The sequence below is a fragment of the Lolium perenne genome, chromosome 5 (genome assembly GCF_019359855.2).
Source record: "Lolium perenne isolate Kyuss_39 chromosome 5, Kyuss_2.0, whole genome shotgun sequence".
Lineage (NCBI taxonomy): Eukaryota > Viridiplantae > Streptophyta > Magnoliopsida > Poales > Poaceae > Lolium > Lolium perenne.
The window spans coordinates 10,086,439-10,113,292 of NC_067248.2; the positions used below are offsets into that span (position 1 = coordinate 10,086,439).

At 43.1% G+C, this 26,854-nt stretch overlaps 1 protein-coding gene across 1 annotated transcript; it reads left to right on the top strand.

Annotated features, from left to right (window-relative positions):
• The first annotated feature begins 525 nt into the window (after positions 1-525).
• Positions 526-14,597, top strand: LOC127303266 (uncharacterized). Its single transcript, XM_071820665.1, has 3 exons — positions 526-1,336; positions 3,843-4,843; positions 14,106-14,597. Exons 1-3 carry the CDS (start codon positions 526-528, stop codon positions 14,595-14,597), a joined length of 2,304 nt encoding a protein of 767 aa, XP_071676766.1.
• The last annotated feature ends 12,257 nt before the right edge of the window (positions 14,598-26,854 follow it).

Here is a 26,854-nt window from a genome sequence, read left to right on the forward strand (position 1 = left end):
AGAAAATTAGAAGTCTCCCATGTAAACTTAGTCTGTCAGAACTGAAAAGTATGAACAGAAGAGAAGGTAGCAATTAGGGGCATCAAACCTGCTGCTTCTTGTGACTGATGCGATCAATTAATTCGGTTAAGCCTGGTGCCAGGTTGCTGTGTGCGCGGCAGCACGACATGGTTAGCACGTACGTTACACGCAATTTTGGTTTGACCAAAGAAAACAAATGGATCACTGCTGCCTTTGTTCCCATGCAAACTCTTCATTTTTTAAGAAACAAGAATAGTACTAGAAGAGAAGGTAGCAATTGAGAAAGCCCGCCACATGCAAGTTGGCACCGCTCTCTCGAGAGGGCATCTGAACTCTTACGGGACAAGTTGATGGTTAGAAAGTCCACTCAAGCTCAAGCCTTAGATACAACTCACAACACAACACACAAACACAACCGAGCTGAGAGAAGACATGGAGAGATCGCCGGGCAACCGCTGGCTGCCAAGCTCTCGTCTTCGCTGGGCGGGGCCTAGCAAAGAAGACATGGAGGCCGCTCCTGTGACTGCCGCCACGGGTGCCCTAGGGCCCGTCATCACCAAGCTTGCTGCTCTGCTGGGCAGGGAGTACAAGCTTCGGTGGCGTACTCGGAGGGACGTCAAGTCCATCAGAGCCAAACTCAAGCCCGTGCACTCCATCCTTTGGAACATATGGGAGAAAGTGGAGCTTGATGAGGCATCCAAGGTGTTGAAGATGGACGCGCTGGATCTCGCCGATGACGTGGACGACGCCATCGTCGACTTCATCCTCAGGTTGGAGCGCAGCCGCAGTAACAACCGGCTCGTGCAGACCAGGATCGAAGTAAGCCCTTTCCAAGATTTCAAGAAACGATCAAGTGATGTGTCAGGTCGTTGCCGTAGCAAGTGGAAGAAGCTTTTCTCATGTGGAAAAATACCCACCAACGACTCCAGTCCTGGCAAGCCTAGAGCTTATCCGTTCGTCCACAAGGATATATCAGAGCTCGTGGGTATGGTCGAACCAAGGGATAATCTCATCCGACACCTCGTCGGAGAAGACCAGACAACACCGGTTGAGCTGCAGCTCAAAACAGCATTCATTAATGGACCGGCCGGTATGGGCAAAACGACCCTCGCCCACCTAGTGTATGAGGAGATTGGGAGTAAGTTCGAGTCCCGGGCTTTTGTGTCAGTCACTCCAGGTAGTAACATAAGGGAGGTTCTTGCAAGTGTTCTCCAACAAGTAGATCCCAATAGAAGTGTACAACTTGCTGGCACCGAAGAAGCAGAGGATCTCATCAACATCATATCGAATTTCCTCAAAGAAAAAAGGTGCGCATGCAAATTTTGTATCTTCAACTTGATTTTTTTGGGCGCCCTGTGAGGATAAGGGTTCCAGGTTAATTTTTAATAAAGGTACTGGTCGATAAAATTAATTTAGTCAATCGGTTTGATTTTTGAAAAAAATTAGGATTTTGGATTTAGCAAAAGTTAAGTTGAATTTGCATATGGCATCGCCAATGAACTAGATTATTTATTTTATTTTCATGTGTGCCTGTGAGGTTTAGGGTTGCAGATTTATGCTTAAGAAAGGTGATTTCAAAAATCAAGTTATTCAATAGGTTTAAATTTTGGTTTAACAAAAAATATTTTGTGTTTTTGTGTTGAAAACAAGAAAAAATAAAGTCAAGTGACCATGCTCGTAAATAAAATGTCACCGTTGGCAATCTGGCTTCTTACTTTCGAGAAACGGTTGAAGTAACTTTGGTGGGATTCTTCTTGTGATTGGAAAACACTGAAAAGCTCATTGGAATTGCTGGGTTGGACAAAGTTTCTTTCAAAGTCCGTGATGAAAAGTTCATGGAGGTACGCACAAGATTTGAAGGAGTTGTCGGGCTGACTGTAGAACCAGGTTTGACCCATTTAGGATAGTGCCACCGGGGAAAGGTTGCACATTCCAGTAACTCCAGCTTCTCGAACGGCCATGGAGAAAACCTCGATAAATTGCAGTGTGTCCGAATTTCTGGAGAATGGGTCCACAGAAGGTTGTCGGATTTTTTCTGTAGGAAAGGAGTTTTGTAGATTTCATTTGAAAAGGGATTGCATGATTGCCTTTGGATCCTCCTCCCCCCTTCCAAGGTAATCCGGGGAGATCTTCTTTATATAAACTGATATGGTATATGTATTTGAAAATGCTCGCTAAAAATACTTGGGGTTCTGGGCACAAAAATGTTTCTCAAAAAAGAAAAAGAAACTCAATTTTGATCCCCTCCTTTGTCTTTTTATGTAGAACAAATGATAATAACTTTTTCATTATACTTTGTCGTATATACTACACAAGTACATGTACTCGAACATATTATTCAGTTATTTCAAGGATTTTTTCCCACGAAAATGCAAGAAACTTTGTGTTTCGACGGTTATAGGTAAGAGAGTTAATACAAGCTCGAGATCAAAAAGAGAAAACCCTTCCTCCTGGAATAGAGTCAAGGACTGGCGATGCTAGCTTGGATGTAGGTTATCGAAGATCACCCTGTTGTGTTGTTTCTAAATCCACCAAACCATGAGCATATAATCATTGATGAGGTGCCCTTACTATTGATGGCGAGGGGTAGATATTGGAATGTAGTTTTTTATTTTTTTTCAAGAAAGGACTATAGGGAGCTTGGGACCTAATTCTCCCTCCGATCCATAATAAGCGTCGGAGTTCAACAGTTGAACTCAAACACTTATTATGGATCGGAGTGAGTAGCAGTTTTGGATGCATTATAACCAGCCTCATTCTCTCTCCTGAAGTCAACAGATTAGTGAAATCCAGGTGCACAATATGAATAAAAGAGAATTTCTAGCCACATGGAGCGTGGCAAACTTTGCTAGGATTGCGTGCGGAATTAATCAAACTAACAATCTTCTGTTTGCAACTTGGTAGGTACCTAGTCATAATTGATGATGTATGGAATTGGAGAGAATGGGAAATCATCATGGAGTCTTTTCCTATGAATGATTTGAGCAGCAGAATTGTGGGAACAACTCGTATAACTTCTGTAGCGGAGAAATGGCGTAATGATTCTGATGCTAATATCTCTACAACAACAAAAAAATCCTTGCTCCATGAGATGCTGTATAGTTGGGAATATGGGAGAGGATGGGTCTATGGAAATATTGCCACCGGAATGGTAGCTATGAAGACTGATTTGGTCACAGAAGATTTCGGCAAGAGAAAACCTATCATGAGTATGTGTGGTGGTATGCCCTTGGCAGTATGTTGTTTGTTTTCAGCAGTCGCACATGAGCGAGAGAAACAAGCGCAGCAAGGCATACAAGCAAATGCATGTGATGTGCAAGCTGAGATTTTGAAGCATGTTATGGAGAATGGAATTCAGAATACCCCAGGATTTGAGCCGTTGGTAGAGAGTTTGGAGCTTAGCTTTGATGATCTTCCTCATCATATGCTCAAGACTTGCGTGTTGTATTGCAGCTTATACCCTGACGGTCACACTTTTAAACAAGATAATTTGGTGAGGAGATGGATTTCGGAAGGATTTGCTTATACAGAGGAGGAAGCAAATGGTTACTTTGATGAGATTGTGAAAAGGGGATTGATTCTGTTTGTGCCTGACAACAAGCTGAGAATGCACACTATGATGCGGAATTTCCTGAGATGGAAATCACGTCAAGATAATTTCATTACATGCAGTTCCGAAATCACACCCTCATATAATAACGTCTGTAGAATCCGTCGGCTTTGTATTTGCAAATCGCCAAGGAGATCTAGAGATGCAGTATCAGCAGACCCTTTGTCTGCACTTGATTGGAATCATATTCGATCTCTTGTTGTTTATGAAGGTATCAAGAGAGTCCCCTTGGAGAAGTTGGAAGGGGTTCGTGTGTTGGATCTTTGTGTCGAGAGTGTAGTGGATCAACATTTGAAGGATATATGTGGTCTAGTTCGTCTGAGGCACCTGTTGGGCCTTAGTGGGGCTAGAATCAGCGTGATCCCACCAGAAATAGTGAGGCTTCAATGTTTGGAGACTTTACAGGCGAGTAATATACCACTACCTGGTTTGATTGGTAAGCTGCAACAATTGAAGACCCTGGAAGTGAGTGGTACGGCGGTCACAGAACTTCCTAGGGAGATCAGGGCCCTACAGCAACTGCAGACCCTAAGAATCCGAAGTACATACATCTCAGAACTGCCAAAAGAGATCGAGGAACTGCAGCAACTAATTATTCTTGACATTGGCAATACACGGATCACAATGCTGCCAAAGGATATCAGGAAACTGCAACAACTAATGATTCTTGACATTGGCGATACACCGATCACAGTGCTGCCAAAGGAGATAGGGAAACTACAGCATTTGGAGCACCTACTCATGATGGATACAAATGTGGAAAAAATACCAAGGGAAATCGGGGGACTGAAGGACCTCAAGAGTTTTGAAGTGGGAAAAAGCATCACTGTGCTACCCTTGGAAGTTTGCACATTGGTGGAATTGCCCGACTGCATCCACCAAGTTCTGAAACAGAGTGATCTATTGTCTGAACTAGCCAGGGAGATGCTCTCTTTTCAGAAATCTAGTTCTATAGGACTCCAAGGGGGCCTATTCGTCGGTGCCAAGCAGATGCACATCCCGCCGTGGATCAAAGACCACTTCAATGACATTGTCGTGTTGGATATCAGGATCTGCAAACTAGCTGAGCAAGGACTCAAGATTCTGCGGGAGATGCCTGGACTTGAGGAACTGACGCTAAGGTTCGAAGTCGTACCCAAAGATCCAGTAGTCATCAGTGATGAAGGGTTCAGAATGCTCACGAGCCTTACTGTTGACAGTCGCATGCCAAGGGTCACCTTCCAAGAAGGAGCCATGCCGAACCTATTGTTTCTTACGTTTTGGATCCAATTCTACGTTGGCCCACTAAATAAAGACCCAGTGGGTGTCAACCACCTCAGGGAACTCATATCGATAGAGTTTAAATGTAATAGGAATTGGTATCCAGGAGCAGACAGCCCGTGCATCCGCACGATGGTTGACGTCATGGTGAAAGAATCCCAGGAGCTTCCCAATTTGTCTGTCTTTAATATATGTGGCGAGGATGGGTTCTGCGATGATGATGATGATGATGATGATGAGGAGGAGGAGGAGGAGGAGGAGGAGGAGGAGGAGGACTGGCGTGGGTGAAATTGAGGAGAGCATTGAATCTTAATTGTTCAAGCATTGACGGAATATAGTGGGTGGGTACCACTTTAATCTGAGATACTTTTTTTTTGAAGTATAATCTGAGATACTTTATGTAAGCAACAAACACTAACGATAACACTTTTTGTATTTTCCTCTCTTTCTTACAGAGCCAAGTTATTTTACAAGCCAGCTTCCACGTTTTGTTCAAATCTTCTGTCCCATCAACAGATGCCAGGGCTACATGGATGCTTTTCTTTCTGTACCTTACTGGTTCAGCTTCTTCAGTCTCAAATTTCCATGTTTTCTTTAGATATTCAGACAATGCATGCGTGCTGAGCTTCGTTGCTTTTATAGACCTGTACGGCCCTCGGTCAGTTTGTATTTAATAATCAGTCACTGCCTTTACACTATGTAGTAATAACTATGTTCCTATGTTACTGTTTTTATAAGCATACCTTTTTTCATCCGTATGTGCCACAACACGAGTAGATTTCGTTCTTGGATGACCAGCCTGCACACACATCTTGTCTAAATAACAGCAGCAACATAACAATTGTAGGACATGGTGCTTTTGCTCCTAGGTACATAGGCTACCTTTATTTAAAACTAGCATGGTGGCCCTCACACGATTGCGAGGGCAACACTTGAAAATGTCTGAAAAATAATTTTGTCATCCCATATATTATATATGTTCATATTAGATGAATTTAAATATTGTAAATTTGTGGTCTAAAAATATTGTGCTTAAATGTTAAAAAACGACTTGATAATCTTTAATTTATAGCAAAAGAAATAATTTACCAATTGGGGAAAATTACCATATCATCAAATATATTGTAACACCCTGTTTTAATAAAACCTATATTAGGGTTTGTTTGTGCATCATTTCATGAGCATCATGATTTCCTAAGAAAATTGCATTAAGGAAATATTTTGAAAACTCTAATGGTGATTTGAATCTCTCTCTCTCTCTCTGCATTCAAATGCTCAAAATATTTCAAATTTCCAAAGTCAAACTACATGGCACTTCTCTTTTAAGAAGTCCATGGATATTTGCAAAATATTAGAGACAGTTTGAAAGTTTCAAACATATTTCAAATAGCAAAAGAAGTTTGAAACAAAATAAATGAAAAGAGAATTTGAAAAGAGAGAGGAGAAAACCCTCTCTCTGATCCGGGCCAGCAGCCCATCTTCCCTCCCCCTTTCTCCACTTGGGCTCAGCCCAACACATCCCAACCGAACCTAGCCAAACCTAGGTGGTTTTCTGCAATTTTCACCTTCTTCCCCGCGCTTCCAAGGTGCTGCCTGGCAGCTCGCCGGCCACCCGATGCGACGCCAAGATCCCCGCCGCCACTCGCATGCATCTACAAGTTGCCCCGACGCCGCCGTGGAGAAACCCTAGCCCCGCAATTTCCTCTTCTTCACCCTGGCTCTCCCTCGCGCCGCGAAACCCTAACCGAGCTCACAAACGCCGGCCGCCCCCGCCGTTCCTCACCTCCCCCTGCTCCGGCGAGTGGCCCACGAGCTCCGCCACGTCGCGGCGCCCCTCCTCGCTGAAGCGCGCAAGCCGGGAAGGCCCCAACACCGCGTATCGCTCCTCCTTCCCGAGCTCCGGCCGCCGGCAATCGGCTCGATGCCGGCGCCACATGGCTCCTCCGGCCTCGCCGTCACCTCCTCTAGCTCCGCGGTGAGCCCCTTTGCACTCCGGTGCTCTCGCCTCGCTCCATCCCCCTCTGTATCTCCCCCGCGACGGGCGCATGCGAGCGCCGCCTCCGGTCACCATCGCCGGCAATGCTCCGGCTACCCAAACAGAGTGGCTCTGCCCCCTATTTGACTCCCCGCGGTCACGCGCGTCTAACACGCCCGTCCGCGCAACCGCGCGACCACGGGAACGCCGGGGCCGTGCTCATCTGAGCCGAAGATGCCGTCGGCTGATGTCAGCATGACGTCATGCCGACGGAATAATCTTTTTCTATTTTCTGATTTAGTTTTTGAATTTAATAAATCCATGACAGGTGGGGTCCCTTGTCAGATATTTATTCATTTTCGTAAATGTTTAATAAAAGAATATAACCCTGACAGTGGGTCCATCTCGTCAGAGTTTTATTATTTTCCAGGATTTTTCAGAAATGATTTAAAATGAATAAAAATTGTAAAATTCATAACTTATTCATTTTAAATCAGAAAAATATGTATAATATATCAAAAATTTCAGAAAAATGAGATCAACAATTTGGTTACAAAATCATGCATTGATAAACAACTTTGAACCCTACTTGCTTTAAAAGAACTTAATCAACCCCTTTGAGGCTCCGGAACTGCTAAACCTAATTCTGTTGAATCTTAGTTAAATTGATGATGTCTTAGGGTTAACTTCAATACCTTTAATATGTCGTGTCATTATTCTTGTATGCATTGCACCGATGCCATGTGTTGATTGTTGTTTTACCTTTCTGGTATTTGCTTCTTCGCGATCAATAGAGCAAGTGCCGAGACGATGAAGATCGACAGCGACAAAGGAAAGCCGTAACCTGGTTCATATATGGTTTCGAAATGCTTTTAATTTTGGTTCCTACATATTGCGTACGATTGCAATATGTTTTATCGGCAGATATAGTTATCCTATGCATTGTATTTACCATCCTTGTAGCCTGAAATACTCTGATCCACTGCTCCCAGCAAGACTAGGTTTGAGCTTGTGTTCATCGCTAGAGCCGTTTTATCGAATGTGCTTATCCATGCTTAGTTGACGAATTCTGATCCATCTGGTTGATGAATCGGAGCTGCGATTGAACCTACTATGAGAGAATGACGTGGTAAGAAAAATGATGATAATTAAACATGCTTCAAGGCTTGGATGGGCCACCACATGTGGATGTGGTGATTTGACTCGTTCTCGCCGATACTAGGATCTGAGTTCTCGCCTTCAGAACCAAGACTGAGCGTACAGCCACACGGAGCCCATGGAAACCCATTGGCCCGAACTTGTCTAGCTTACCCATGAGTCAATTAGATCGCGAGTTCCATTTGGCATTCTGCATGGCGAAGGCGCGGAAAAGGTTTTCAAAGGTGCATCATACAGAGCGTGGCTAGGGTGAAGGATGCTTAAGGCATTGAACTGGATCCCCTGCACACAATGATCGGGACCGCCTCGGAGTGGCTACCTACGATGACGGAGTTCCCCAGTTAGTTTGACTCATGGAATAGGCGAAGCAAGGGAATGGTTTTGGTCGACCAACCTCTACCGGCACTCCAAGGAAGTGTGCTAATGTTCTGGCGTTAAGAGTCGGTCGGCGCGTGTGGGTAAAGTTGTACACCCCTGCAGGGTTAAATCTTTTTGTAAATTCGTTTCTACGGTTACAGACGACTTGGAAAAGGACGTGTTGATCATAGACAACTTTAACCTAATCGTAAAACTTGGAATCAATGTGTGATAAGGATCCCTTCTCAGGGTATCGAGGGGGTGATCCTAGTTGATAGGTTCAGGTAATGATGAAGATCTTGGTGGATTCAATATGATGATCAGTAGAGATAGAAATATCGCTCTCTTATCCCTTTTTAAAATGATCTGAGTAGACGAGCTTCTGCTCCCTCTTGTTTTACAAAGTAAAACTGGCTTTCCGCAAAATAAGCTCTACATAAAGCCTCGCATACCAGCTTTGCTAACATGTTGTACTAAGTCTTGCTGAGTCCATGTCCTCAGCTTTTCATGGTTTGTTTCAGACGAAGTCGCTAAAACAAATGGTGGTTTCTAGATCGACATCGATGAGTAGCTTGGGATTCCTAGGTGGCAGCCTGGAATCTATGGGCTGGGACGTCGCCGTTATGCTCCTGGCCTCTTAGGCCTTTTGCTATCTTTCTATTTAGAATAGCATAACTATGTGTAACATCCCAAAATTTTAAATAAAGAGAAAATGAATTTCCATTTTTCCAAAAATGAGAACCAACAAAAACTTTTCTGAATGAGGTGCTATGCATAATACTTGTGCTTGATACTTGTGTCATTGCAATGATTCTTTGTTTATTGCATTGAACATATTTCCAAAACCCTAAACCCTAAACATCACCCCTCTTCTCACCATCCATTATAAACAAAATAAATAGAAATGAAATTAAATAAGGAAAGGGCCTATGTGCCTATGCTATTTTTGGTAAAACTTTTACCTAGGCTTTTCTACCTTGTTTAGATGCTTTGAGAACATCAACAAACCTAACCTAGTACTTATCAACTAAATCCCATGTGAAACAAAAATAAAATAAACATATGCATAGAGGCATATGTGGCACATAACCATTTTACCAAAACTTGACCTAAGCACCTCTACCTTGCCCAAATGTTTTGAAACCAACACTAAACCTCATCTAATCCTAAATGGACCCTAGACCATGCCTAAGTGAAGCAAAGAAAAGGAAAATAAGAAATTAAGAAAAATGCACTTCATCACATATATGTGGCTAGGGCCAATTTTGCAAATCTTTAACCTAGACCATTTTGGCTTGCACCATTGGTTGCAAATGGATACTAAACACTTATTAGCACCTTTGGAATCAAGAAAAACCAAATCAAATAGAGAGAAATAAAAGAAATAGAAAAATGCAATTTCACTCACATACACACTTAGCCAAATATGCAAATCTTTAACCAAAGCCACCATGGCTTGTGCCATTGATTGTGAAACTCTAATATATCAATAATGAACACAATTGCATCAAAGAAACACAAATCAAAACAAAGGAAAAATCAAATCTTTGTTACATATGATAATGGTCACTTTGCCCCTTTTTAACATCATGCCTACTTTGAGCCTCTGTCTTGGAAGATTTCTAAACTACACCTTGCCAACTCTTTGCACCCCATCCAAGACAACATCAAGGTGAACAACTTTGCTCAAGAACTCATCTGCAAACTCTTCTTGGATTCAAAGTTATGATCAAGCAAAGTGAGGACTTTGAAATAGAATCAAGATTATGTGCAATTTGGATTTTTGCAAAACACTTCAAATTTGACCACCACCACCACCATTCTACTGCAAATAATATATGATTCAAACCCACCAAAATTCACTCAAAAATTCCAAAGTAAATTTCTTGCGGCCATTTCCTCAAACACCTTGAGAGCACAAATCTGCCAACTCCACACATTGAAAAATCCAGCAGTTCATAGCCTACACCATCGACTCTAGGTCAGCACTAGTACCTCTCTGACCTCTCTGGACTTTGCCAAGTAGAATAGACAAGCTTTGGTACAAGAACTCATCATCATTTGACCAAAACCTTGCCATGCCGTGGCATGGCATGACCTCACCATGCCATCTCTCTCCCTGACCCTCCCCAGCATGCACCACCGTGTCACACTTGCTCCTCTCACTCTCCTGATCAACCTAGCCACCAGCCTCGAAAAATTCGTGCACCGCACTAGCCAGAAAACGTGACGCCCAGACGTGCCCAGGCGTGCACGCGCGCGCCAGAGCGTGCACGGCGACTGCCACGGACACGCCCAGAGCACAAGTCGCGCCACCAGCTCCGTTGACCCCTGCCCTTGCTTTCTGCGCCATCTGCTCTGCGACGTCACCAGCCACCGCCCAGACACCGTCATTGGCCCGCGGGAACGCCGTAGACGTCGCCCGCTTCACCGACGTCCGCCACAGTACTGGCCGCTCCCATCATGCGCACGAGCTCGTCCTTGCATCGTTTTCTACGCAATCAGGCCCTGCGTCACCGCCAGAGCCTCGCCTACACGCGCGCGTCATCGCCAGTGGCCAAGCTCCCCTGTAGACGCGTCGTCGCCGATGACCTCATCCGAGCGCCACGGCCACCTCCAGCTGCTATAAAAGGAGGCCCTCCCGCTCCAATTTCTTCAGACCGCCAACTTCCTCTCCCTCTTCTCACTCTCCTCGCGCACTACCCTTGCTCGATTAGCCACCAACGCCGTCCAATTGCATCACCGGAGCCGCGGAGGTGCTGAGAAGCTCGCCGCCGATTGGAGCCCCCTCAGCACACGCCGCTGCTACCATCTGCTTCCCCTTCCTCGACAACGTCGCCGCCGCACCTCGCCGACCCTCGCCGCGCCGCCGGTAAGCCGTCGACCCCCTAGCCTCGCCGCGCCAGTGGCCTGTTCTCGTCGGAGACGACGATGAACCTCGACCGCTCGATCTACCTCTAATCCTGCGGCTCACACTCCACGTACCGTTTCGCTGGGTTAAAACCCACTGACGCGTGGACCCCACGCTGTCAGGCGGCCCGCTGCGCTAGACGCACTGCTGGGCCGGCCCGTTTTCTTTTCCTCTGCGCAGCCTGTTTAGGTTTCCCGCCAGCCCAGTTCGTTAGATTTCCGATTTCCAGTTTAAATCAAATTGCAAACTGATGCCATATTCAAAATTAACTAGGGACAAATCTACTTGGCACAATTTAACAAATTTTATATATTTAGAAAGCTGAGAAAATTATCTACACAACCCCACTGGTCTCACCCTTAAATTGTTTGTAGAATTAAAGTGACAAAAATAACAAGGCAGAGACTTTTGTAACTTCAAACAATTATTAAAAATTAACTAAAAATGCAGTTGAGTTGATTCCAACTCTCAGAAATCATATTTCACATTGTCTATCAGAATACATAAAAATATGACATAGTTGTTTGTATGATCATGGCCTAGTTTAAAAAATGGCCCTATGGCTATTTCTAGTTCATTTAAAAGTGGGCAAAATTATTTATTAAATAGTATGAGAGCTTCTCCCTCACTTAAATTTTGTCTCAACTAATCCAACATGAGGTAGAGACCATGGTCAATTAAACCTCATATTGAATTATTTGATGATAGTAAATCATTACTATGTGTTATTAAATAGCATGAGGTGCATCACCTCATTTAAATCATTGTCCCAAATGATAACTATGAAGAGGTTGACTTTGGTCAACCTAGGTCATATATTATTAGTTGGGGAGATTAAATCTTAACAAGATTCAATGAGAGGAAATTATTTCTCTCAAGAATTAAATAACAACAATAAATAATATTTGTAATGAGAGGAAATTATTTTTCTTAAGAATAAAACGAAGTCAACTCACATAAAGATCATGTTGTGATGATAGCCTAGCTTGTGTGACTCATGTGTGTGCTTAGCCTAGTAATTAAGCTTGTTTGGTGATTGTGTGTATCGTATTCATTTTTAGACGCTAGTACCGAGGAATACCAAGAGGAGGAGGAGGTCTACTTCCAAGGAGAGGAAGACCACTTTGATCAATACGCCAACCAAGGCAAGCTAATATTCTTGCAAAGTGCAAAGCTCTACAAGAGCAAGGCATCACCACATTCTGTTTTATGCTTAATGAGCCTATCCCAAGTTTTTACTTACAAGCTTTATTGCTTTGTTTTATCAAAGTACTTTTTGATTCATGATTCACTTGGTCTAGAGTAGAACAAGATCATCAAAGTTAGCCTATGGCCATCAAAGCTAGTTAACACCCCTCATGACTAGTTGCTAGTGCTAACAAATAAAATTGAATACTCTAGGTGGGAACAGGTGAAATGAAATGACTTTGAAAACCTTGGAATGATAATTCATTCTATTGAAAGATTTTGAAGGTGAATATGACTTGTGAATGACATGGTGAACTTTACAAAAACTGATGGTTGGGTTCGGATGCGATACCATTCCAATTTACAAGTATCCCCACAATACCTGATTATGGGTAGGGCTTAACTGGAAGTTTATGTGTCTTAGTATGGGTTCCCTCTAAACAAGCGTCATCGGGGTTATGCCGAAAGCTGCCTCTACAACAAAAGAAATGATGTGAAATGACGTGAAATGAGGTGAATGTCCGGCCCAAGCCCTGTGCAGTTCCCAGGCTGACAGTTTGTCTTCACTGAGAGGCCAAGCTCATGGGGAGAGGTGCCTATACTAGGATATGTAAGTGAAAGGTTATGGTTGATGATCCGCGTACTGAGTTACGATTATTCAGGGTTATCCCTGACGGATGTAATCAAATGTTGTGGCACAAGCGTGCAACCTCCAGAGTGTAAAACTATTCGAATAGCCGTGTCCACGGTTAAGGACGGTTGGAAAGGCCATACTGTTCCATCATCAGACCATTTTCGAAAATATGACGTATGACTTGTGACTTGAAATTGAAAAGTGAATGGTGAATTTGACTTAAATTACAACAAAGTTGTGGGAATGACACTCATGTTCCCCCTTGAGTTAGTTAGCAAATGAAGAGGTTTTTACTAAATGTTTGTGAACTAAAATTGGCTTTACGCAAATAAACTTAGAGCTTAGCCCCCACTTACTATAGTTGATAGTGCTTACACTAGTATTAGTTTGCGAGTACTTTAAAGTACTCATGGCTTTGTCCCTGGCTATTCAAATGGCCAGACTATGAAGAAGAACAACAGTACGAGGAAAATGGACAGCAGGACATCTACGACAACTAGGATCACTCCTGACGTCAATAGTTGCCTGTGGAACAGATGGGCCACGACCGCTACTACTTCGCTTCCGCTATGTGTTTTGTAATAGGATCTCTAGATCCACTATGTTGTATTAAGACTGGATCATGTGATCCTTTGTTGTAAGACGATTATGTGTTGTAATGAATGATGTGTTGTGATATCAATCTATTATGTCTCGCAAAAACAATATTCCTGGGATTGCGATGAATGGCATAATAGGCATCTGGACTTAAAAATCTGGGTGTTGACAAGTTGGTATCAGAGCCATTGTTGACCTTAGGAGACCCTAGTTAGAATGGACGTCTGGAAAATTTAGTTTCAAAATCAATGAAGTGAATATCTCTGAAAACTTATTCACACTCTTACCTTTGAGATCTTTTTGAAATAAGAGGCCATGCTCTTCCTTACGAATCTACATAAAATTTTGCCACACTTGTTCACACCTCTAACTTACTCATCCAATTCACTTTCAGATGGCGTTGCCCCACAACACCAAGTTTTACCGGTTGGGGAATGGTGGGAACATGATGTTCGTGAAGGACATAGACGATTTGTCTGAGCATCTTGGACGCCCGCACCCGGAGTTCCTTGGAACTCAAATGGACAACCAGCCCGGAAGGGAACTGCAGTGGGTTATCACTGCGGATCTGAGAGGCAAGCGGGAGCCTCCTATTTCTATGAGGATCCATTTCTCTGTCATGGAAAGCAACTGGCTAGATGGACTAGCTAGAGCCATGCAGGAAGCACTTGCCCGTCTGTGTGGGCAGCATGTGACTGAGCTTTATGGGACTCGCTTTGCTCACCTGGCAATGCATGATTCCATCGGAGGACCCAGGGCACTGTCACCCCACCCGGAGCTGAAGAATCACGTGGAACACCTGGATGTTATGCTACATGACACCGAGAAGGAGCTGGGCAACTATCGCGTCTACGCCAACCAGATTCGCTCCCACCTAGCGCGATAGACTGATACCGCCAGGATCCTTGCCTATGAGCGCAAGACACTCCGCAAGCAGTGAGCCAAGAAGGACGCTAGCATTGCGCGCCTCCGCGCAAAGATAGTATCCTTGGAGGCAACTGTCAAGGCCCAAGAGGACCAGCTGAATGAGATGGAAGAGGAAGGTGAAGACCTTCAGGGAGGAGAAGCCTTCATGAGTGATGACGATGACTTCGAGGAAGATGAGAACACTGATATGGAAGACTACGAGTTTCTGGAAGCCGGAGAAGATAACCACACCCCGATAGATGTGGATAGTGAGTAGTAGTTTCACTTGAGCACATGTGTAAGTGTGAGTTTGTATCAGGATCCCCTTGTATCGTAGAGCGATGAATGGTTCTTAAAACCAACGGTGTGTTAGCTTTGTAATATGTGATGTTTGGTATGAATGAAAAAGTGTTGTTGGTTGTACCCCCTCAACACTACTCAAGTTTTGAAACTTTGTGAACTTTAACTCAAACAAATCATAGAAATTTCCCTCTTATCTTATCATTTACCCAATGATCAGATGGCCCCACCAACCTGCAGCGCCAACCAAGACGCAATGATGCAGATGATCCAGATGATGATGGAAGACCACGAAGCCGAGAGAGCTGAACGACAAGCCAACATAGCTTGATACGCGTAAAGCACACGTCCGTTGGGAACCCCAAGTGGAAGGTATGATGCGTATAGAAGCAAGTTTCCCTCAGTAAGAAACCAAGGTTTATCGAACCAATAGGAGCCAAGAAGCACGTTGAAGGTTGATGGCGGCGAAGTGTAGTGCGGCGCAACACCAGGGATTCCGGCGCCAACGTGGAACCTGCACAACACAATCAAAGTACTTTGCCCCAACGTAACAGTGAGGTTGTCAATCTCACCGGCTTGCTGAAAACAAAGGATTAAACGTATTGTGTGGAAGATGATGTTTGTTTGCGAAGAACAGTAAAGAACAATTGCAGTAGATTGTATTTCAGATGTAAAGAATGGACCGGGGTCCACAGTTCACTAGTGGTGTCTCTCCCATAAGATAAATAGCATGTTGGGTGAACGAATTACAGTTGGGCAATTGATAAATAAAGAAGGCATAACAATGCACATACATATATCATGATGAGTACTATGAGATTTAATCAGGGCATTACGACAAAGTACATAGACCGCTATCCAGCATGCATCTACGCCTAAAAAGTCCACTTTCAGGTTATCATCCGAACACATTCCGGTATTAAGTTGTAAACAATAGACAATTGCATTAAGTATGGTGCGTAATGTAATCAACACAAATATCCTTAGACAAAGCATCGATGTTTTATCCCTAGTGGCAACAACACATCCACAACCTTAGAACTTTCTGTCACTGTCCCAGATTCAATGGAGGCATGAACCCACTATCGAGCATAAATACTCCCTCTTGGAGTTACAAGTATCAACTTGGCCAGAGCCTCTACTAGCAACGGAGAGCATGCAAGAACATAAACAACATATATGATAGATTGATAATCAACTTGACATAGTATTCAATATTCATCGGATCCCAACAAACACAACATGTAGCATTACAAATAGATGATCTTGATCATGATAGGCAGCTCACAAGATCTAACATGATAGCACAATGAGGAGAAGACGACCATCTAGCTACTGCTATGGACCCATAGTCCAGGGGTGAACTACTCACACATCGATCCGGAGGCGATCATGGCGACGAAGAGCCCTCCGGGAGATGATTCCCCTCTCCGGCAGGGTGCCGGAGGCGATCTCCTGAATCCCCCGAGATGGGATTGGCGGCGGCTGCGTCTCTGGAAGGTTTTCCGTATCGTGGCTCTCGGTACTGGGGGTTTCGCGACGAAGACTTTAAGTAGGCGGAAGGGCAGGCCAGGGGGCACCACAAGGGGCCCACACGCTAGGGCCGCGCGGCCCAAGCCCTGGCCGCACCGCCCTGTTGTGTGGCCGCCTCGTCGCCCCACTTCGTTTCCTTACTAGGATTTCTGAAACCAAAAACAGCAGAAAACAGCAACTGGCTCTTCGGCATCTCGTCAATAGGTTAGTGCCGGAAAATGCATAATAATGACATATAATGTGTATAAAACATGTGAGTATCATCATAAAAGTAGCATGGAACATAAGAAATTATAGATACGTTTGAGACGTATCAAGCATCCCCAAGCTTAGTTCCTACTCGCCTTCGGGTAGGTAAACGATAACAAGGATAATTTCTGAAGTGACATGCTATCATAATCTTGATCAATACTATTGTAAAGCACATGAGATGAATGCAGCGATTCGAAGCAATGATGAAGATAATGAGTAAACAAATGAATCATATAGCAAAGACTTTTCATGAATAATACTTTCAAGACAAGCATCAATAAGACTTGCATAACAGTTAACTCATAAGCAATAAATTCTTAGTAGAAATCTTTGAAACAACACAAAGGAAGATATAAGTTTCAGCGGTTGCTTTCAACTTCAACATGTATATCTCATGGATAATTGTCAACACAAAGTAATATAACAAGTGCAATAGGTAAACATGTAAGAATCAATGCACACAGTTTACACAAGTGTTTGCTTCTAAGATAGAAAGAAGTAGGTAAACTGACTCAACATAAAGTAAAAGAAAGGCCCTTCGCAGAGGGAAGCATGGATTACTATTTTTGTGCTAGAGCTTTTCATTTTGAAAACATAGAAACAATTTTGTCAACGGTAGTAATAAATCATATGTGTTATGTATAAGACATCCTATAAGTTGCAAGCCTCATGCATAGTATACTAATAGTGCTCGCACCTTTTCCTAATTAGCTTGGATTAACACGGATTATCATTGCATAGCATATGTTTCAACCAAGTGTCACAAAGGGATACCTCTATGCCGCCTGTACAAGGGTCTAAGGAGAAGGTTCGCATTGGATTTCTCGCTTTTGATCATTCTCAACTTAGACACCCATACCGGGACAACATAGACAACAGATAATGGACTCCTCTTTTAATGCTTAAGCATTCAACAACAGGTAATATTCTCATAAGAGATTGAGGTTTTGTGTCGAAACTGAAACTTCCACCATGATTCATGGCTTTAGTTAGCGGCCCAATGTTCTTCTCTAACAATATGCATACTCAAACCATTTGATCATGAAAATCGCCCTTACTTCAGACAAGACGAACATGCATAGCAACTCACATGATATTCAACAAAGGTGTAAAATTTGATGGCATCCCCAGAAACATGGTTACCGCTCAACAAGCAACTTATTAAGAAATAAGACACATAAGTACATATTCTTCACCACAATAGTTTTTAAGGCTATTTTCCCATGAGCTATGTATTGTAGAGGCAAAGAATAGAAGTTTAAAGGTAGCACTCAAGTAATGTACTTTGGAATGGCAGAGAAATACCATGTGGTAGGTAGGTATGGTGGACACAAATGGCATAGTTTTTGGCTCAAGGATTTGGATGCACGAGAAGAATCCCTCTCAGTACAAGGCTAGGCTAGCAAGGTTGTTTGAAGCAAACTCAAGTATAAAACGGTGCAGCAAGACTCACATATGAACATATTGTAAGCATTATAAGACTTTACATCGTCTCCTTGTTGTTCAAACACCTCAACCAGAAAATATCTAGACTTAGAGAGACCAATCATGCAAACCAAATTTTAACAAGCTCTATGTAATTCTTCATTAATAGGTGCGAAGTACATGATGCAAGAGCTTAAACATGATCTATATGAGCACAACAATTGCCAAGTATCAAATTATTCAAGACATTATACCATTTACCACATGCGGCATTTTCCGTTTCCAACCATATATCAGTGAACGAAGTAGTTCAACCTTCGCAATGAACATTAAGAATAAAGCTAAGAACACATGTGTTCATGCAACAGCGGAGCGTGTCTCTCTCCCACATAAAGAATGCTAGGATCCGATTTTATTCAAACAAAAACAAAAATAAAAGCAAATAGACGCTCCAAGCAAAGCACATAAGATGTGACTGAATAAAAATATAGTTTCACTAGAGGTGACCTGATAAGTTGTCGATGAAGAAGGGGATGCCTTGGGCATCCCCAAGCTTAGATGCTTGAGTCTTCTTAAAATATGCAGGGATGAACCACGGGGGCAACCCCAAGCTTAGACTTTTCACTCTTCTTAATCATATTGTATCATCCTCCTCTCTTGACCATTGAAAACTTCCTCCACACCAAACTCAAAACAAACTCATTAGAGGGTTAGTGCATAATTGAAAATTCATATATTCAGAGGTGACATAATCATTCTTAACACTTCTGGACATTGCACAAAGATACTGAAAGTTAATGGAACAAAGAAATCCAGCAAACATAGCAAAACAGGCAATGCGAAATAAAAGGCAGAATCTATCAAAACAGAACAGTCCGTAAAGACGAATTTTCCAGGGGCACTTAACTTGCTCAGATGAAAATGCTCAAATTGAATGAAAGTTGCGTACATATCTGAGGAGTACGCACGTAAATTGGAAGATTTTTCTGATTTACCTACAGAGAATTAGGCCCAGATTCGTGATAGACAGAAATCTGTTTCTGCGCAGTAATCCAAATCTAGTATTGACTTTACTATCAAAGACTTTACTTGGCACAACAATGCAATAAAATAAAGATAAGGAGAGGTTGCTACAGTAGTAACAACTTCCAAGACTCAAATATAAAACAAAAGTGCAGAAGTAAAATAATGGGTTGTCTCCCATAAGCACTTTTCTTTAACGCCTTTCAGCTAGGCGCAGAAAGTGTGAATCAAGTATTATCAAGAGATGAAGCATCAACATTATTGCCTCGGGCTTTACGCCTACCCTTCTTACTCTTTTTCTTACTCTTTGGTTTAGGGAATACATGTCTGCCTCTCGGTGTAGAGGTGAATTTTAGGGTGCCTTCTCCCACATCTATGATTGCTCCCAATAGTTTCAGCAGGGATCTTCCAAGTGTGATTTGTCCTGTTCCTACACATTCAATAACAAGATAATCAGTGGATACCGTTCTTCCAAGAATGGTTGTGTGCACACACTCGGCTATTCCGTTAGGAATTATAACAGAGTTATCAATAAGAGTTACTCCTTCTCCCCTTTCAACGAGTCCCCAAAGTGTCAAAGATTCATAAATACTCTTAGGCATAAGGCAAAATTCAGACATAATATCACAATGGGCATGAAAAGTTTCACCACCAATAATAACTTTAATAGTAGGGTCCCACATTGAAGGTTCAGAGTTCACTAAAACTTGATCAAGACGGTTACGAACATAACTATAATTTTCTTTCAAGCAAGATGCACTTGTCTCAAGAGTGTTTAATCTATTATAAATGCTAATAAGAACTGAATCAAAGTTATTAGCTAAACTATGTGATGCAACCAATTTCTTTATGGCATTAAAAGCTCGATCCCCATCGCAATGAAGGAAATCTCCTCCCACTACAACATCCAAGGCATATCTATAGCGAATCATAAGCCCAAAATAAAAGTTACTAAGGAGCAAACTTAGAGTCATTTGAGGTTCAGCTTTACGATAAGAATAAAAAATTATAGACCAAGCATCTTTAAAACTCTCCTCATCCCCTTGTTTAAAAGTAAAGATTAATTCATGAGGTGAAGAAGTAACAGGTTTAGAGCTAGACATGATAACAAAATAAACTAAATGCAAGTAACTAATTTTTTGTGTGTTTTTGATATGGAGAACAAGACAGTAAATAAAGTAAAGCTAGCAACTAATTTTTTTGTGTTTTGTTTTAGTGCAGCAAACAAAGTAGTAAATAAAATAAAGCAAGACAAAAACAAAGTAAAGAGATTGGAAGTGGAGACTCCCCTTGCAGCGTGTCTTGATCTCCCCGGCAACGGCGCCAGAAATTTAGTTGCTGGCATGCAGTTGACGTGGGAGATAGAAATCTTTGTGATGTAACTTTTCTTCAGGTCCCCGGCAACGGCGCCAGAAATTTAGCTTGATACGCGTAAAGGACACGTCCGTTGGGAACCCCAAGTGGAAGGTATGATGCGTATAGAAGCAAGTTTCGCGCAGTAAGAAACCAAGGTTTATCGAACCAGTAGGATCCAAGAAGCACGTTGAAGGTTGATGGCGGCGAAGTGTAGTGCGGCGCAACACCAGGGATTCCGGCGCCAATGTGGAACCTGCACAACACAATCAAAGTACTTTGCCCCAACGTAACAGTGAGGTTGTCAATCTCACCGGCTTGCTGAAAACAAAGGATTAAACGTATTGTGTGGAAGATGATGTTTGTTTGCGAAGAACAGTAAAGAACAATTGCAGTAGATCGTATTTCAGATGTAAAGAATGGACCGGGGTCCACAGTTCACTAGTGGTGTCTCTCCCATAAGATAAATAGCATGTTGGGTGAACGAATTACAGTTGGGCAATTGACAAATAAAGAAGGCATAACAATGCACATACATATATCATGATGAGTACTATGAGATTTAATCAGGGCATTACGACAAAGTACATAGACCGCTATCTAGCATGCATCTATGCCTAAAAAGTCCACTTTCAGGTTATCATCCGAACCCCTTCCGGTATTAAGTTGTAAACAACAGACAATTGCATTAAGTATGGTGCGTAATGTAATCAACACAAATATCCTTAGACAAATCATCGATGTTTTATCCCTAGTGGCAACGGCACATCCACAACCTTAGAACTTTCTGTCACTGTCCCAGATTCAATGGAGGCATGAACCCACTATCGAGCATAAATACTCCCTCTTGGAGTTACAAGTATCAACTTGGCCAGAGCCTCTACTAGCAACGGAGAGCATGCAAGAACATAAACAACATATATAATAGATTGATAATCAACTTGACATAGTATTCAATATTCATCGGATCCCAACAAACACAACATGTAGCATTACATATAGATGATCTTGATCATGATAGGCAGCTCACAAGATCTAACATGATAGCACAATGAGGAGAAGACGACCATCTAGCTACTGCTATGGACCCATAGTCCAGGGGTGAACTACTCACACATCGATCCGGAGGCGATCATGGCGATGAAGAGCCCTCCAGGAGATGATTCCCCTCTCCGGCAGGGTGCCGGAGGCGATCTCCTGAATCCCCCGAGATGGGATTGGCGGCGGCTGCGTCTCTGGAAGGTTTTCCGTATCGTGGCTCTCGGTACTGGGGGTTTCGCGACAAAGACTTTAAGTAGGCGGAAGGGCAGGTCAGGGGGCGCCACGAGGGGCCCACATGTTAGGGCCGTGCGGCCCATGCCCTGGCCGCGCCGCCCTATTGTGTGGCCGCCTCGTCGCCCCACTTCGTTTCCCTTTCGGTCTTCTGGAAGCTTCGTGGAAAAATAAGCCCCTGGGCGTTGATTTCGTCCAATTCCGAGAATATTTCCTTACTAGGATTTCTGAAACCAAAAACAGCAGAAGACAGCAACTGGCTCTTCGGCATCTCGTCAATAGGTTAGTGCCGGAAAATGCATAATAATGACATATAATGTGTATAAAACATGTGAGTATCATCATAAAAGTAGCATGGAACATAAGAAATTATAGATACGTTTGAGACGTATCATAGCTGCACTGCAACAGATTGCTAACAACAATCAAGGCCATGGGAACCACGATCACCCTGGATCGAAGCTGAAGAATTTTCAGAACACCATCCCTCCGATGTTCAGCAAGACTGAAGATCCACTTGACGCTGATGACTGGCTCCAGACCATGGAGAACAACCTTGAAGTTGCGGGAGTTGAAGCCACAGAAAAAGTACTGTTTGCCACTCACTACCTGTCTGGACCTGCAAGAGCCTGGTGGACAAGTGCCCGCGCAATGAATGCCAGACAAATAATGAACTGGGAAGACTTCAAGCTGAAGTTTAGCAAGTATCACGTGCCCCAAGGACTGATCAAGAAGATGAGAGACGAGTTCCGTGAACTCAAGCAAGGAAGAATGTCCGTGGTAGAATACCGCGACAGGTTCCTCACTCTGTCAAGGTACTCCCCGGATGAGACCGACACCAATGAGAAGAGGAAGGAAAGATTTTTGAACGGATTACATGACAAGATGCAAACTGTGTTAGTGAACATTCCGTTCGCTGACCTCGAAGCCCTTGTGGACTCAGCCATACAGATGGAAGGAAAACTGCAGCAAGCCAACGAGAACCGCAAGCACCGGATGATGAACCAGAATGGACCCAACAACGCCCAGAAGTACCGCAACAGCTCAACTGGAGGATTTGCCTCAAGATACAACAAGCCCCCTGCTCAGACATACCGCCCAAGCAACAACAACAACAACAACCGCAACAACAACAACAACAACACCAACAGCAACAATAACAACGGCAACCGCACCAACAACAATAATCACCCCAATGGCAACAACAACAGCAACCCCGATACTGCCCCAATGACTGGAAGCAACGCTGTTCCCGTCAACCCCAAGGACAAGTCCACCATCAACTGCTATGAATGTGGAGTTGTGGGTCACTACTCCAACGAGTGCCCCAAGAAGCTTGCCAAGATTGCCGCCAATACCGCTGCACCTGCTCAGCAACAGCGCCGCTTCGCAGCCCGAAGGAACCAGAACAACCGCAACGGCCGCCTCTACCACATGAATGCAGCAGAAGCACATGAAGCACCTCAGGCCATGCCAAGTATGTCTCCTGTTAATCCAATTGCTCAATCTCTCTTAGGAACCTAACTTTTCTTAAAATCTCGGGACGAGATTTGTTTAAGGGGGAAGGGTTTGTAACATCCCAAAATTTTAAAACAAAGAGAAAATGAATTTCCATTTTTCCAAAAATGAGAACCAACAAAAACTTTTCTGAATGAGGTGCTATGCATAATATTGGTGCTTGATACTTGTGTCATTTCCATAATTGTTTGTTTATTGCATTGAACATATTTCCAAAACCCTAAACCCTAAACATCACCCCTCTTCTCACCATCCATTATAAACAAAATAAATAGAAATGAAATTAAATAAGAAAAGGGCCTATGTGCCTATGCTATTTTTGGTAAAACTTTTACCTGGGCTTTTCTACCTTGTTTAGATGCTTTGAGAACATTAAGAAACCTAACCTAGTACTTATCAACTAAATCCCATGTGAAACAAAAATAAAATAAACATATGCATAGAGGCATATGTGGCACATAGCCATTTTACCAAAACTTGACCTAAGCACCTCTACCTTGCCCAAATGTTTTGAAACCAACACTAAACCTCATCTAATCCTAAATGGACCCTAGACCATGCCTAAGTGAAGCAAAGAAAAGGAAAATAAGAAATTAAGAAAAATGCACTTCATCACATATATGTGGCTAGGGCCAATTTTGCAAATCTTTAACCTAGACCCTTTTGTCTTGCACCATTGGTTGTAAATGGATACTAAACACTTATTAGCACCTTTGGAATCAAGAAAAAACAAATCAAATAGAGAGAAATAAAAGAAATAGAAAAATGCAATTTCACTCACATACACACTTAGCCAAATGTGCAAATTTTAACCAAGGCCACCATGGCTTGTGCCATTGATTGTGAAACTCTAATATATCAATAATGAACACAATTGCATCAAAGAAACACAAATCAAAACAAAGGAAAAATAAAATCTTTGTTACATATGATAATGGTCACTTTGCCCCTTTTTAACATCATGCCTACTTTGAGCCTCTGTCTTGGAAGATTTCTAAACTACACCTTGCCAACTCTTTACACCTCATCCAAGACAACATCAAGGTAAACAACTTTGCTCAAGAACTCATCTGCAAACTCTTCTTGGATTCAAAGTTATGATCAAGCAAAGTGAGGACTTTGAAATAGAATCAAGATTATGTGCAATTTGGATTTTTGCAAAACACTTCAAATTTGACCACCACCACCACCATTCTACTGCAAATAATATATGATTCAAACCCACCAAAATTCACTCAAAAATTCCAAAGTAAATTTCTTGCGGCCATTTCCTCAAACACCTTGAGAGCACAAATCTGCCAACTCCACACATTGAAAAATCCAGCAGTTCATAGCCTACACCATCGACTCTAGGTCAGCACTAGTACCTCTCTGACCTCTCTGGACTTTGCCAAGTAGAATAGACAAGCTTTGGTACAAGAACTCATCATCATTTGACCAAAACCTTGCCATGCCGTGGCATGGCATGACCTCACCATGCCATCTCTCTCCCTGGCCCTCCCCAGCATGCACCACCGTGTCACACTTGCTCCTCTCACTCTCCTGATCAACCTAGCCACCAGCCTCAACAAATTCGTGCACCGCACTAGCCAGAAAACGTGACGCCCAGACGTGCCCAGGCGTGCACGCGCATGCCAGAGCGTGCACGGCGACCGCCACGGACACGCCCCGAGCACAAGTCGCGCCACTAGCTCCGTTGATTTCTGCGCCATCTGCTCCGCGATGTCACCAGCCACCGCCCAGACACTGTCATTGGCCCGCGGGAACACCGTAGACGTCGCCCGCTTCGCCGATGTCCGCCACAGTACTAGCCGCTCCCGTCATGCGCACGAGCTCGTCCTTGCATCGTTTTCAACGCAATCAGGCCCTGCGTCACCGCCAGAGCCTCGCCTACACGCGCGCGTCATCGCCAGTGGCCAAGCTCCCCTGTAGACGCGTCGTCATCCGAGCGCCATGGCCACCTCCAGCTGCTATAAAAGGAGGCCCTCCCGCTCCAATTTCTTCACACCGCCAGCTTCCTCTCCCTCTTCTCACTCTCCTCGCTCACTGCCCTTGCTTGATTAGCCACCAACGCCGTCCAATTGCATCGCCGGAGCCGCGGAGGTGCTGAGAAGCTCGCCGCCGATTGGAGCCCCCTCAGCACACGCCGCTGCTTCCATCTGCTTCCCCTTCCTCGACAACGTCGCCGCCGCACCTCGCCGACCCTCGCTGCACCGCCGGTAAGCCGTCGACCCCCTAGCCTCGCCGCGCCAGTGGCCTGTTCTCGTCGGAGACGACGATGAACCTCGACCGCTCGATCCACCCCTCTAATCCTGCGGCTCACACTCCACGTACCGTTTCGCTAGATGCACTGCTGGGCCGGCCCGTTTTCTTTTCCTCTGCGCAGCCTGTTTAGGTTTCCCGCCAGCCCAGTTCGTTTGAATTTCGATTTCCAGTTTAAATCAAATTACAAACTGATGCCATATTCAAAATTAACTAGGGACAAATCTACTTGGCCAAATTTAACAAATTTTATATATTTAGAAAGCTGAGCAAATTATCTACACAACCCCACTGGTCTCACCCTTAAATTGTTTGTAGAATTAAAGTGACAAAAATAACAAGGCAGGGACTTTTGTAATTTCAAACAATTATTAAAAATTAACTAAAAATGCTTTTGAGTTGATTCCAACTCTCAAAAATAATATTTCACATTGTCTATCAGAATACATAAAAATATGACATAGTTGTTTGTATGATCATGGCCTAGTTTAAAAAAATGGCCCTATGGCTATTTCTAGTTCATTTAAAAGTGGGCAAAATTATTTATTAGATAGTATGAGATCTTCTCCCTCATTTAAATCTTGTCTCAACTAATCCAACATGAGGTAGAGACCATGGTCAATTAAACCTCATATTGAATTATTTGATGACATTAAATCATTACTATGTGTTATTAAATAGCATGAGGTGCATCACCTCATTTAAATCATTGTCCCAAATGATAACTATGAAGAGGTTGACTTTGGTCAACCTAGGTCATATATTATTAGTTGGGGAGATTAAATATTAACAAGATTCAATGAGAGGAAATTATTTCTCTCAAGAATTAAATAACAACAATAAATAATATTTATAATGAGAGGAAATTATTTTTCTTAAGAATAAAACGAAGTCAACTCACATAAAGATCATGTTGTGATGATAGCCTAGCTTGTGTGACTCATGTGTGTGCTTAGCCTAGTACTTAAGCTTGTTTGGTGATTGTGTGTATCGTATTCGTTTTTAGACGCTAGTACCGAGGAATACCAAGAGGAGGAGGAGGTCTACTTCCAAGGAGAGGAAGACCACTTTGATCAATACGCCAACCAAGGCAAGCTAATATTCTTGCAAAGTGCAAAGCTCTACAAGAGCAAGGCATCACTACATTCTACTTTATGCTTAATGAGCCTATCCCGAGTTTTTACTTACAAGCTTTAACTTACAAGCTTTATTGCTTTGTTTTATCAAGTACTTTTTGATTCATGATTCACTTGGTCTAGAGTAGAACAAGATCATCAAAGTTAGCCTATGGCAATCAAA